At 52.8% G+C, this 13,440-nt stretch overlaps 3 protein-coding genes across 3 annotated transcripts in view; 1 reads left to right on the plus strand and 2 right to left on the minus strand.

The window, feature by feature from the left end:
- The window catches only part of LOC104397510 (granzyme K-like), a 2,523-nt gene extending 1,258 nt beyond the window's left edge, over positions 1 to 1,265 (minus strand). The window contains exons 1-3 of the mRNA XM_010007476.1: positions 1,202 to 1,265; positions 954 to 1,095; positions 2 to 133 (exon numbers count right to left, since the gene is read on the minus strand). Of these exons, the coding sequence (XP_010005778.1) occupies positions 2 to 133; positions 954 to 1,095; positions 1,202 to 1,265 (338 nt within the window). The remainder of the gene's footprint in view (position 1; positions 134 to 953; positions 1,096 to 1,201) is intronic.
- A 2,453-nt stretch (positions 1,266 to 3,718) lies between these two features.
- LOC104397501 (mast cell protease 1A-like) lies at positions 3,719 to 5,359 on the minus strand. The gene is made up of 5 exons (XM_010007463.1): positions 5,296 to 5,359; positions 5,056 to 5,198; positions 4,761 to 4,907; positions 4,193 to 4,444; positions 3,719 to 3,853 (listed from the first exon to the last, which is right to left on the minus strand). The coding sequence occupies exons 1-5, from the start codon at positions 5,357 to 5,359 to the stop codon at positions 3,719 to 3,721; spliced, it is 741 nt and encodes a 246-aa protein (XP_010005765.1).
- Positions 5,360 to 11,081: 5,722 nt separating this feature from the next.
- S1PR4 (sphingosine-1-phosphate receptor 4) lies at positions 11,082 to 12,308 on the plus strand. The gene has a single exon (XM_010007464.1). It carries the CDS (start codon positions 11,082 to 11,084, stop codon positions 12,306 to 12,308), a length of 1,227 nt encoding a protein of 408 aa, XP_010005766.1.
- The last annotated feature ends 1,132 nt before the right edge of the window (positions 12,309 to 13,440 follow it).

Consider the following 13,440-nt stretch of genomic DNA (forward strand, 5'->3'; position numbering starts at 1 on the left):
GAGGATGTCATTTCCCTTTTCAGGACGTGTGAAGCCCGGGTTGATGTGATACTCTAGGACTTCGAATGTTTGCCAGCTTTTCTCTCTCCTCTGAATTGTGTGGGCTCCAAGGATGACAATCAGAGGTTTGTGTCTGGTAAAATCAAGCCCAATGTATGTTATTAGCTTTCTCCTGCCCGTGGCACAGGACCCTGCTCTGGGCCAATGTACCTTTACTGGCCTCTACAGCATCTGCAGAAACATCTGCCTTAGGAAAATTGTGAGGGACCCTGGGTATGGGTAGGAGACCCTTCCAATCTAGCAGGTTGGATTTGGGTATCTGGTCTCCTGGATTCTGCTGATCCTCTTGTTGCTGCTTAAATGTGGGGGGATTGGCCCTGGAGCCTGGGTTACTGGCACCAGGGCAGAGCTGTCACCCCAAGTCATGTGTATCTAGAAAAGCCCTCTTGCCTGTCCATGCCTCAGTTTCTCCAGGTGGAGAGATGGAAGAGAGCTGGGCAAGCAGCTTGCTCATAAGAGATGATTAATTCTGATAGCAGTCTTGGAGGTCTTTGGTGGCAGAAAGGATGAAGCCTGACACCAGCAACCCCTCCTATACCAGCAGGTCAGTGACAGCGGGGAAGAAGCTGTTCTGACTTCCCATTATTGATGTCTGGGAAGAATAAAATGAATCATAGAGGAGGAATAAAAAAATAAAGGTAAGTATCTGAACATGGGCTGGGGAAAGAGATGGTGAAGGATGGCTCAAGGGAGAGCTGCAGGCACAGCCCTGTGTTTCCAGAGGTAGCCCCCACAGCCTGGCCCCAGCAGGGCAGCCTGCACTCCCTGCTAGGGAAGGAGCCATGAAGGAAGTGACTCAATTTGTCAGACCTCCCTTAGGAGTTGCCACCTGGATCCAGGCAGCACAACCATCTGGTTGCACCAGGTGCCATCTGAATGTAGCAGAAACTTACTTGCCGCAATGAGCTGCTGTCATCACCCAGTTCGGGGCCACTAGGAAACCTCCGCAGAAATGATGGTTCTCTCCTTGCAGATAGGCCATGTAGGGTGTGGAGTGGTCTCCCCCTCCTCCCTCCATCCAATTCCAGAAACGATCTGCAATGGATGGGACTGAGGATGAGGGAACTGGAGGGCACAGGACATGCCTCCTGGGACTCTTCCTTCCCCAGCCTTCTCCTCACCTCCAGGCCACTCTACTTACTGGCTGTAGCTGGGGGACATGTCACTAGCAGGAGGGCAAGCAGGAGGTTCTGCAGGTGCTTCATCATAGCGTTCTCAGCTTCAGTGGGTGCCCTGGAGGTAAGGCTGCAGCTGGGGTCTCTTCCTGCTCCCAGCAAGGTTTTATAGCCTGAGACTAGACTCCAGGAAACCACAGAAGTCAAACTCATCTGATTAATCTATCTGCAAATTGCATGTCTCAGCAAGCTGTGAGGGGAATTCAGTCAGTCTTAGCCTTGGGCATCAACCCACCTTCATCTTGGGCCTGATCTTGGTGTATCTCACACCCTCTTAAACCCAGAGCCAATTTTAACCCATTGCCTTTGAGCTGGAAGCTGTAGGGAGCATACCCATCCTCATCACTTTGCCTGCCAGTGTGCTCTTCCCTTGCAGCTCATGTTTGTTGTTGTGCATTTGCAAACTCTTTTGATTTTTATCATGAACCCTGCAAGAACAAGATTTCTTTCACATGATGTACCAGTTCAAAAGACTGTGCAGTGGCAGCTGAGGACCCTCCTGCTCTCTCTCAGGAAGTGTGATCCTTCTTAAGGAAGGAAAACTGGTGTGAGTGCATTTACAACACCACACACTGGTCATAGCTATGTGAGGGCAAGAAGTTGTTACGATAGCTTGATGAGCATGGCCCACAGCAGCATCACTACTGCCACAAGGTCTCTCTTCTGCATCAGCTGCTACCTTAAGGCTCTGCTTTGTACAGCAAAAGATGCCATTTTAAGTGTTTCTTTCCAGATGCAATTGTTCACTATAAAACTGAGGAGTTTGCTGTCTCTTACCAGTCAGTGTGAGAGAAGACAGGAGGCCACTTCCTTGACTCTGGCTCAAGGGCTCACTTTTTGAGTTGAGGGAGGATGGAGACAGGGATGTAGGTTGGGATTCTGACCCTTTATTGGCTAGAGATAACCCAGTGACATGTCTCCCTGAAGCTGGTCTTGTTCCTCTGGGAAGGTGGATGGCCAAGCACATCACAGCTCTTGCAGGCAGTGATTTTAAAATCTCAAACAAGCGCCATGTGCCTTCCTGCAGTGCATGGCAGGGATCTGCCTTCCCTGGACCAGGCTCTGCAGCAGCTGCACCTCCTCCAGCCCATGATGAGAGGGACTGTGCTGCAGGAAGAGCTGGTGGCAAATCACTGAGCACACTCCCCCCAGGATATCCCCTTGCTTCCCCACTGGCTCCACTGCTCAGGCTTCAGCCAAAGGTGGATGATGGGCAGGTCTGTGCACTCGCCCTGGTAGTGGCTCCTTCCTCGGGCTGTGATGAAATGGGGTGACAGTTGCTGATCTCACTGACTGCCAGTAAATTTCCCCCAGTGCCACAGGGAAAACCCACTTCTAAGAGAAAAGCTGTAATTCTCATGCAAAGACCGCAGCAGTTGGAGCTTCAAGGAAAGCCCTTCGTGATGAAGATTTGTATGACACAGATAAGAAGTTGCAGGCTTCTCACTTGCAGATTTCCTAGCTGATAGCAGCTGTTTGCAGAAGCCCAATCATAGACCCTTCTCAGTTTTCCCAGGGTGGCACAGGTGCTGAAGGCAAAGGTGATGCTTCCCTTCATCTCAGGCAAGAACAGGAAGAATGTAAGAGCAGGCATCCTGGGGCAGACTGCAGGCCATCTTTTCCCTTTGACTGTGAGAACAAGGTAAGCATCCTGTTCCTTGAATTGCACGCAGTTTCTGTATGTTTGAAATTCCCCATTGGGCTTTCCCTGTGACCCAGCCTCCTGTCTTGGCTGCCCTATGCCCTAGGGTGCAACAGCATCCAGGCATGAGGTCCCTGCAGAGGGGACAGTCATTACTTCGCAGGAAATGGCAGGACTTGTCTCTTGGTACCTGGGGACACACCACATCCTGTCTGGCAACTGCTCCCAGCTGGCTGAAGTTGGTGAATGGAGTGTGTGCACATCACTTTTCCCAGCCCATTTCTACCTTGGAAGTTTCTCTTCCTGAAACACACTCATTCCTCTGACCCCAGGATGGGCAACTGTAGCTTGCCCTCCGTGTCTGCCAGTAATTCCATGGATGCAGAACTATTCTGCTGTCCCAAGAGGCTGTCCTCTCACTGTCACCTGTGAGGCCCTCCCTCCCTTCTCCCCGGAGCAAGGTACAAGACAGAAGACATATTCTGGGAAATGCAGCTCTGATTTTACTCTGGGTTTTTTAAGTGCAGCAAGGTTCAAGTAGGGACAGGGCTCTCTCTGAAGGAAACAGGTTCATCGTAGCACAGCTGATTTCTCATGCCATTGGGAATAACCCTGGCTTTTGCCAGGGTGATTTAACATGGCCCTGAGCTGGCTGACTGAGATGGGCAGGGACTGGGACAGCCAGCGGCCTCAGAACAGAAAGGGGGGGACCCTAGTGTGCACCAATCCGGTCACTCAGGCTCCCAAGGAGAGAGGAGGGAGTCAAGCCTTCAGCAGGGGCAGGAAAGAAACCAGTGCAGTCTCCAGGACCACACCAATGCTGGAGTGAGTGTTGCTGCTGCTACTTCTTCATGATTTTTTGGATCCAGGGCAGGTAGTTGGAGATGCGGGTATAGACCCCAGGTGGGGTGCTGTACCCGAAGGAAACAATACCTTGTGCCACCTTATTGCATACCAGGGGCCCACCAGAATCTCCCTGAGGACAGATGAGAGACTGGTTTCAGGAACAGGTTTCAACTTGGTCACTCCCTGTCTGGCACTGGCAGCAGTGCTCTGCTCTGGATCCACAGCTCTGCTCCTGCCCCACATGCCCACTGAGCTGGAGGAGCTGCTAGGAGCAGGCAAGCTGGGGTTCTACCCCTGGGACCATGCATGGACCATGGTGTCAGGGCATCCAGTGAGTGAGCCCATGAGAGCTACAAATCAAATGTTTGTCACCTCTCCTGGGAATCAGCTTCTGTGCCAGCCACAGCCCTGGCTACCAGGGAGCCAGGCTGCCCCACAGCCAAGCCCCCAGCCCATCATCAGCCCATACCTGGCTGGAATCCCTGAGCTCGTGGAAGCTGCCGGCACAGACCATCCCTGTGTTGAGGTGTGGGTAGAAGCGGATGCATTTCCTGCGGCTGTAGATGGAGACTTTGGTTTCAAAGAGCTTGTTGGTCGTCTGGTCGTCATCAATCAGACCCCAGCCAGCTATGCTGCACTTGGTTCCTGTGGGGAGGTCACTGCTGCTCTTGGGCAGTGGAATGGTCTTGACATAGTCATTGAGAGTGGCCTTTGCTGTCAGCTGGGAGCAAGGTTTTTGGAGAAGGCTATGAGCAGGACAGCTGAAAGACACTGTGCACAGGTAGGGAAGGTCTAGCAGGACATACAGCACTGCAAGCTCTGGTGAGCTGCTGTGAATGGGGTGTGTGGCTCCAAGCCCTGCCCATGGTTCCCTCCCAGGCCTTTCCCATTCCTCCCTGCCTCCAGCATTCATGGTTAGAAGAAGCTGATGGTTTGCAGAAGGAGCTAACACCAAGCATGTGTTCTGCTCAGACCCTGCTAGGCCCATCAGCCCTGCCCTACCCTCCAACCCACTGCCCGCTGTAGGACTGCCTTGCCTTGAGCAGCATGATGTCGTTAGACACAGTCTCAGGGTCGTATTGAGGGTGAAGATGGTATCTGACAACCCCCCGGACCTGCTGGGTCGTTTCTGGTTCATGGATGTTGTGAGCCCCCAGGATGACCGTGGCATTAAAAAGTCTCATCTGCTTCCCTGCCCTTTTGCAGGCACATGGAGAGACCTGCTTAACACAGGAGGAACAAGAAACTACTCCAAAATTACTCCAGTGATGGACCTCACAGGCTACAGGAGGAAGGAGATTTTAAAGCCTCTGTAGGAAATACTCACCCCACACGGCAGTGTGCAGCTGTCATCACCCAGTCAGGGGCCACCAGGAAGCCTCCGCAGGCTGACACCCCCAGCTTCAGGTATGCCATGTAAGGGTGGGAGTGGGGCTGAGCCTCGTGTCCCCCCACAATCTGTCCCTGAAGAGCACCTGCAAGACACCGCATGTCAGGACAAGCCGGTGGCTGCTGCGGTCAGAGCCCAGACCAGCAGCCTCCCTGGCAGCAGTTTGTGGCAGCCCAGCTTACTGGCATTGGCCCACGGGCAGGAAAGCAGGAGCAGCAGGGCCAGCAGTGGCTGGAGCTGGCACATCTCTTCCCACAGCTGGACACTCCTTGCAAGATGTGTGGAAGTCTGAGCCTCCTAGTACCCAAGGGCTGGTTTTATACCCTGGGATCAGCAGTACCCAGCAGCAAGGAAATGTGTGTGATGGCCTGATTGTGCTAATCAGGGCAGTGCAGCATCCCTGCACTTCTATCTGCATCTCTGCTGCCTTGGCCTGCTCACATGCTCCATGTGCCCTGAGGCTGTGATTGATGAGTGATAGAGAAGGACAGAAAGGCCAGGGCAGAGAGAGTATGGTATGCCACAGTCCCAAAGCCTCAGGGATGCTGACTGGGAGAGGCATCCTAGGGTATTTTTGAGGTGTAATTTAGTATTTCTCCCACAGTTTGGCTGTCAGACAAATCACATCCACCTGCTTCAAACAGCAGTGTCTCTGTGTGCTGACAGTCAGGCTGTCTCAGACTACCTTCAGCAGCTCATGCCAACTGCTCCTGGGGGTAGTCAGCTCACTTCATACTTTGTTGGCAAGCACAATGACTGCAGATACTCTTTCCCCTCTATGGTTTCCCCTTTGCAGCTGATCTGGCCACTGGGACATCTGCTCAAATGGGAACAGGATAAGCCGTCATCTATGCTGTTCTCTCCTTTCCCTGGCCCGAAATTGCCTGCAATCCAGGCTGCAACTGCTGTCTTCACCTTGCCCCTGGCAGAAGTGTGATTTGGTTAAATGCTAAACTGAGCACCAAGCCTGCTGCTCTCATTCCTTCCTGGCCTTCTGGTGCTGACAGTAAACTTGAGCAAAGCTCTTGCTTTCTCCTTGATCCCAGTGGTGCTGAGCCAAGAGCTCCAGGCTCAGACACCCAGGGCAGTCTAAGAATTGCTCCATTGCAGCCAGCAGGTCAGCAGTCCAAGGCCAGGCTTGGCTGTTGACAGTAGGAACCAGACAGCAGTTCTCTGCCCCAAATTGCTTAATATTCTTATGTATAACAGGTAGGGAGGAAAAATAGCAGGTGGAGGAAGTGATGCACAGGATAGTAAGCAGCAGAACTTGGGATAATTTTGTGCTCTCCAGACACAGTGCAGCAGCACCAATCCTGCTGGCAGTGAGTGCATGGTCCCTGCCCCAGCCAGGCAGCACTAACCACAGGGACGTGTGCTGCTTGTCCTTCCTCTGCAGTGCTCAGGTCAGGTCTCTAACCCCCGTGTTTCCTCTGTGCTGCTTGGCACCACACCCCTGCTGGCTTCCCAGCAAGCAGGCTTCGCCCTGCTCTGCAGGCTGAGCCCTCCTGGCCTGTTTCCTGGGCGAGGACTTGTTCCTCCCTGCCATGCCTGCATGAACACAGGAAGAAACTGCTCTCAACTGTGGCCCTGTGGGGACGAGTCTAGCACTGAGCTAGGCTCTGCCCCAGAGGGTGCAAGGCAGCAGCTCACATGGGGGGATTTTATGGGTCATGCACAGAGGCCATGATGACCAGAGGCTCCAGGTCTCTGGAGCAGCCTCATGGCCTTGGCTGGCCATGCTGCACTGAGCGGGAGTGGTGGGAACACCGTGTAGATACTGGGACTGAGATATGGGGAAGTTAATGGGATAGTTTCCAAGCAATTCTCTTTTTTGGGGATGGTGGGCAGGGGCACTTTATTAAGCTGTTTGCTTTCTGCTTAATGTTTTTGCACTGAGGAAATACAAGTTTCTAGAGAAAAGCCACTTAAAGGAAAAAAAAATCAACAAAAGTTTGCTATTTGAGGCCACTAATGTGGTCTAAATGAGATGATTCTGAAACTGTATCTTTCTTGTTCCTATTTTCCTTCAAATCCAGAGATGCACTGCAGGAATCATCTCCTACAGCAATCATTGCCACCACCCAATTTCAATGACGTGACACCCAGGCACAACAACTGTACCTGGTATGATTCTTCGAGCACTGTTAAGGGCCATGTCTCCAGGGTTTGATGTGAGACCAAGTCAGAGGGGTCGTGCTGCCTCTCCCAGCTTCCCTGGGGTTAGAAGCATCCTACCACACTGGGAACTGGCATGTGCCACTAGAAAGATGACCGCTTGCTGCTGCACACTAGAAGAGACCAAAGCTAGGAAATGTAACCAACCAACTGCCACGAGCGATCAGTCATTTTCAAACCAGCACAACTCCACCCTTCCTGGAGCAGAAAAACACCTGTGGGTAAATGGATGCCTTGGCTGATGTTGGGTTGTGCTGGGGCCACACAGGGGGGACAGGATGGGGAGGTGGGCAAGGAGCCTTTGGGACAGAGATGCCTGATGTCCTTGAGCCAGCCTGGGCATTGCCTGACTAAGCCCACCAGGCAGAGCTCTCCACAAAGCTTCACCCAGGGATTTTTTTTTTAATCAGAATGTCTGAAAGTACAAATTTTAATCAGGACTGTGCAGCAGCACAGCAGGAAAACCTCAACAGATATCATAGATATTTTATCTTACATTTGTATCCTGCTGTTTTTTTACTGCTCATGGCCCCTCACTGTTTGGAGCTGGACGATCTCAGGGCAGGAGTTACCAGGCTGATCACAAAGCTCGGCTCCAGGCTGCTCCTTCCCTGCTCTCTCTGGGCCTCCCTGACTGCAGACAAACTCTGGGGCCAAGGTGCTGTTGCCTTTCTGTTGGCCTTGACGGGAATGGGCTGGGAGGGTTCCAAGGCTTCTGCTGCTAAGGTGCCATATCTCAGCATCTGTGAACAGCTGCTATGGCCACAGCTCTGACAAGAGGGTTCAGGGGGCTGCAGCTGGTCTTCATACCTCCCCTGATCCTTCCAAGCCCAGCACTCAGCAGCTATTAGGCAGTTTAAAGTAGATTGTGGTCTTGATCTGAAGGAAAGAGTAGAGAAATATTGCAGGATGGGGTGCCCCTCTCCTGCTCCCCTTCATTTCAAAGAGCATCTGAACTGAAACAGTAGCAAAGGAGAAGTACCAAGATAAAGCTCAGCATGTGTCTGTGCAGATAGCAATGGGGAGTTGCTGCAGAACAACAGGAACTCTCCCTTGTGTGGGTACCCAGCTGAGGGGCAGTCTTGGCTGCCCCCAGCCATGGAACTCAGGACTCCCTGCCTCGGGTCTGGTGGCAGCAGCTCTGAGGGCGACGTGAGGCCCTGCTCTGCTGAGCTGACTGCATGGAGTGGAGGGGACATGAGTCCCCACAGTACCCTGGGCTATGGGACTGCACCCTGACTTACCATGAGATGCAAGAAGTGGTTGGGGGGAAGAGGTGGGGGGATGGTTTGGACGTGCAGGGAGCTTGGCAGGCTGCTGGGCAGAACTGAGAAGGTGCTGGAAGGACAGCAGCAAGGGCTGGGACACAGCTCGTGCACAATCCCAGAGCCAGCCCCCCCAGTACATGCTGTGAAGCTGCAATGGGCCTCACAGGTACCCAGACCCTGCTGCTAGGAGAAGGTCAGACAAGCCAGGGGCTAGCACAGAGCAAGGAACAAAACTTTGACTCACTGGAACTGTTCTTGACAAAATAATCACCCCTGCCTTTTAGGCAGCACCTGATGTGCTTGTGGAAGGGGCATTAGGAAGAGTCTACATTATTTTGCTGGTTCAGAGGACCTGGCACCCAATGGGTGACTGTGTTGAGCTGTCCCAGCTGTTCATCTGCTTCAAACATTCTTGCCATCAAAAGCGTTTGCCTCCCACCCGTCTTGCACTCTCTGCAGATCTCCTGGACAAAAAGCTCATTCCTGTCAGGTATCTCTTTCCTGAGACTGCTTACATGCTGCCAGCTATTTGAGAAGCTACTCTGGGCCCCTGACAAGGCAAGTTTCTTCATCCTTTGATCTCATAGGGTGATCCACCAGTTCTGTCCAGAGCAGACATATTAGCTGGAGGCTCAGCCTGAAGAAAGAATAAAGCAGAGGCAGTGTGCAAGTATCACATTGACACTTTGATGCCCGTGCTATGCCGGGAGCATCTGCCCAGCTCATTTGGGATTGTGCTCTTTGTGCTCAATGTGCAACCTTGCAGACCTCCTCTCTGGATTGATCTGCACTCATGGCCCACCCTTTCTGCTGATTTCTGCTCCTTCGGTCTTGGGGTCATCTACTATCAGTATGAGTTTCTTTCCACACTGCTGTCAGAAAAGCCCAAAACACCAGTTGGAAGGGTAAATGTGGAGGATGGAGTAGCTTTTGATGAGGACCACTCTTGCAGCAGAAACCTCCTTGGCAGTTTCCACTTGTCTATGCTGTGATCCAGGCTAGAATCTTTTCACTCATCAAGCAGTGAATGGACTTCCAGGACAACTCTCTCCTTGCCGTGCAGATGGAAGAAATCACTGCTCTTTGCTCTCAACTTGGGACTATTACATGGCTTTGTGCCAGCCTGCCATGAGAACACAGGTGAAACCAGAAAGCAGCGCACAGCTGCTCCAATGCTGAGTTAAAAGGTGCTCTGCCTTTATTTTCTCTGTGCCACTTTGCAGCTGTTTTGGGTGGGGTCCATCCTGCACAGAAATGTGGTTGATGTTGTAACTTCCCTTTTTCCACTTTGGTAGGTAGAAATTTTATTTATTTTGCACAAGGAACCCTCCCCACTACCTACTCAGTCCTGGGCCTCAGACAAGCAGCTGGAGAGACCTGCTAACTGCTGAACCTCCCTCCTGCAGCAAGAGCCTTGGGCCCGGCATGACAGGTGAGTCAAAGTCCACAGCCGTGGTTGGGAACAGCAGTTGCACGATTTTGTCTCCAGTCAGGTTTTTCAGAGGAAGGGAATAGGTCAATGATAAACATTAACATTTCAGTCGTGTCAGGACTCCTGAATTCTGGTCTCAATGCAGCTTCTTGTGCCTTGTGCCTTCTGCAATGCCAGGCAAGAGGCAGTAGCTTTGTACCTATGTTTCCCTGTCTGTGACCTAGACAATGGGAAGATCCTGACCCAGGATCTTGGGTCAGGTGCTTGTAGAACTGAAGGTGGAGGGTGCAGTGTCAGGACAGGTGGGCCTTTGACCATCTGTTTTCCTTTGAACTGGGTGGAGCTCAACCCTAGCTCCAGACACAGAGGTGCCTGGACTTGCTGCATTGACAGGTCAGGACTTTGAAGTGTCCTGGAAGAGATGTAGGAGCAGGGCTCATGGAGGAGCCCAGAGGGGTGAGAGCATGAAGTTTCCTCCTGGAGAAGGGTGTGTCCAGGCATGGGTAGTGCACAGGGCAGTTAATAAAGAGGCTGCTGCTCTCTGCCAAGCTCAGGGGTGAATTTAATGCCACAAAAGGCAAAGCACTCAGTGTCTCAGGCCATCTGGGCGCTCTTAATTGCACTTGGCTTTGTTCAGCCCAGCTGACCATCAAGATGTGAGGTGCTACCCCGTTTGACCTAACCTGCCCTGACTCCAAAAGGGGCCCGACACATTATTTTATTCATGTCTCACCTTCCCAATCACAGCAAAGCCAAGACCCTTACTGAGAAGTGGTGAGAGTTTTTAGAAACGATGTCAATACTCCAGCTCACAACAGGAAACTTTATTAAACAACAGGAAGCCCATGCTCATACGTGGACTTACAAAACGCCTCACCTTCCTCTCCCTTTGTTCTTTCAGTACTGTGGGGCTGGCATACAGGGCTCTAAGTCTCATCTCCACGCTGGATAGGGCTGCTGGGATCAGAACCAGTCCTGTGTGGCAGTCTCACAGCTGTCTCCAGCCCACAAACAGAGGGTCTGCTGTGCTCCAAACCCCACATCAACTCTTGGTCCATCGTGCATCCCTTGGCTGCTGACCAAGGCTCAGAAGATGGGTGGTCCAGAGCTGAGCTGGATGGTGAATCACTCCCTTTCCCATCCACTGGGTTCTGCTCAATATCCTGAGCTCAGACTTGACTTGCTCGACAGGAAAGGTTCCTGCCTGCATCTGGCTGCCATAAGGAATGTGAACATCATCCTGCAGCACTACAACTTCACAGGCAAACTGACCAACCGGCAGTCTGGGGATGAAGGCATGGGTCTCATCCGCACAACCTTTGCCATCATCAGCTGCGTCATCATCCTGGAGAATCTGCTTGTGCTGCTGGCTGTCCTAAGGTGTCTGCGAGCCCGCCGCTGGGTCTACTCCTGCATTGCCAGCATTACCTTGAGTGACCTGCTTGCAGGAATTGCCTACCTTTCTAATCTCTGCCTCTCAGGCAAGAAGACCTTCCAGCTTTCACCTCAGCTCTGGTTCCTGCGAGAAGGCATCCTCTTCATCGCGCTGGCTGCCTCCACCTTCAGCTTGCTTGTGACAGCCATTGAGCGCTACAGTGCCATGGTAAGGCCAATTGCTGAGAATGAAGCCAGCAAGACCCTGCGCTTACGTGGCCTGATAATTTCCTGCTGGCTCTTGGCCTTCATCATTGGACTGCTTCCTCTGCTGGGCTGGAACTGTCTGTGTGACTTCAATGCCTGCTCTGTCCTCCTGCCTCTCTACTCCAAAACCTACATCCTTTTCTCCGTAGTCATGTTCAGCATCATCCTTCTGGGGATCATTGGCCTCTACATTTCAATCTTCCAGCTGGTCCAAGCCAGTTCTAAACAAACCAGCTCTCGGCACAGCCGCAAACGGTCCTTTCGCTTGCTCAAGACTGTTCTGATGATCCTGGGTGCCTTCATCATCTGCTGGAGCCCTCTCTTTGTCCTGTTGCTCTTTGATGTCTTCTGTGAAACCCAGTCCTGCATGCACCTCCACAGCCTGGACTGGACCCTGGCTCTGGCCATGCTTAACTCAGGCATTAATCCCATCATTTACTCCCTGCGGAGTGTGGAGGTGCGCCGTGCTGTGGGAAGCCTGCTGTGCTGCTGCTGTGTCAGGGTTGGGCTTTGCAAGCCTGGGAACTGCTTGGTCATCACAGACATCAACTCTGGCTCATCCACAGAGAGCTCCCTGCGCTACCGGGAGAGCTTCCGCAGCTCTGCAGCACTGAATTCCCGGCCTAGAGCACCTCTCTCCAGCAACTCCAGCATGATGAGCAATCTCCCCAGCCTCTGAGAGGCCATGGAGAGAGCAAGATATGCCAGAGAGATCACCAGGACTCCATGCTGCTGTTCCTGGCCTGGCAGAACAGTAGCTCTACACACAGGTGCAGACACACTCCAGCTGTTAACTGTGTCCAGGATTTCTAGTCCCTTCAGACTGGGATGTTGCTTCTATGTGGGTGCAGCACAGAGACAGGCATTGGTCCCAGGATGGGGATGGAGAATACAGACACATTTTGGGATTGATGCCCTGCTGAGACAACTGCAGTGCCTGGGCTGTAAGTCAACCCTGCTCTGTGTGTGCATGTATATAGATGCTGTACCTGCCCAGTGACAGTATTTTGCCTCCAGGCACTCTGACAAATATGGTGGGTATCCATAACCAAACTACCCCCCAACACCTTTGGATCAGGCTGGGCTGGCAATGCTACCAGGGTTTGTCGTGTGGGGCTCCTGATACTTGAGTCTTCCACAGCTCTGTCTTCTGCAGTCTTCTGGAACTGCTGTGATGGGCACAGCTGCTGGGGAAGGATTCAGGCTTGCTATCTTGCCAGGGAGTCAAGACCAACTGGGTTTACAAGAACCAAGTGTCCACCTGTACTGCAGCACAAACCAGCCACAGGATGGCAGAGGGCTGCAGCAGCAGCCTAATTCCTCACCCGAGTGCAGCGGGTGGGCACCGTGCCTCCGCCAATGCTGTGACAGTGCTCACAGCCTGGCAGCAAGCGCGTGCTGCGCCTCAGGGCATGGGGCTGCATCTGCAGGGCAGCCCTGGCACCACCACGGGCAGGAGGTACCCACAGTGACTGGGCAGCCTGGTGCCATCCTGCATGACGGAGGCTCCGAGCTCAGCCTCTCAGGTAACATACACCTGTACAGCAGAGGGTTCGCCCCTTTCCAGAGGCATGGGTCGTGCTCTAGCAATCAAGCGAAACATCAGAGCAGCGCCCTGTGCCTCGTCACCAGGCAAGGAAGCCAGGCCACCCCAAGCACTGCGGAGAAGCACCTGGTGACCTGCTGGCCTGGCCCCTCAGCAGGAGGTGCTGAGCTTCCAGCCCACTTGTTTTGCAATAAATCTAGATAAGAAAGCCCCTGTGTGATTTGCCATGATTGCCTCTCCCGCCGGTCAGGTGCCCGATGACTGG

Source organism: Chaetura pelagica, unplaced genomic scaffold (assembly GCF_000747805.2).
Source record: "Chaetura pelagica isolate M959 unplaced genomic scaffold, ChaPel_1.0 scaffold522, whole genome shotgun sequence".
In the NCBI taxonomy this organism is placed as follows: Eukaryota; Metazoa; Chordata; class Aves; order Apodiformes; family Apodidae; genus Chaetura; species Chaetura pelagica.

Excerpts from the sequence above, each read along its gene's own strand:
- LOC104397501 (XM_010007463.1), bottom strand. The coding sequence starts at position 5,359 with ATGTGCCAGCTCCAGCCACTGCTGGCCCTGCTGCTCCTGCTTTCCTGC. Across the intron at positions 4,445-4,760 it reads ACGACATCATGCTGCTCAAG|CTGACAGCAAAGGCCACTCT; the intron begins GCAAGGCAGTCC and ends CCTTGCTCCCAG. Across the intron at positions 3,854-4,192 it reads AGCTCAGGGATTCCAGCCAG|GGAGATTCTGGTGGGCCCCT; the intron begins GTATGGGCTGAT and ends ATCTGTCCTCAG.
- S1PR4 (XM_010007464.1), top strand. The coding sequence starts at position 11,082 with ATGGGTGGTCCAGAGCTGAGCTGGATGGTGAATCACTCCCTTTCCCAT.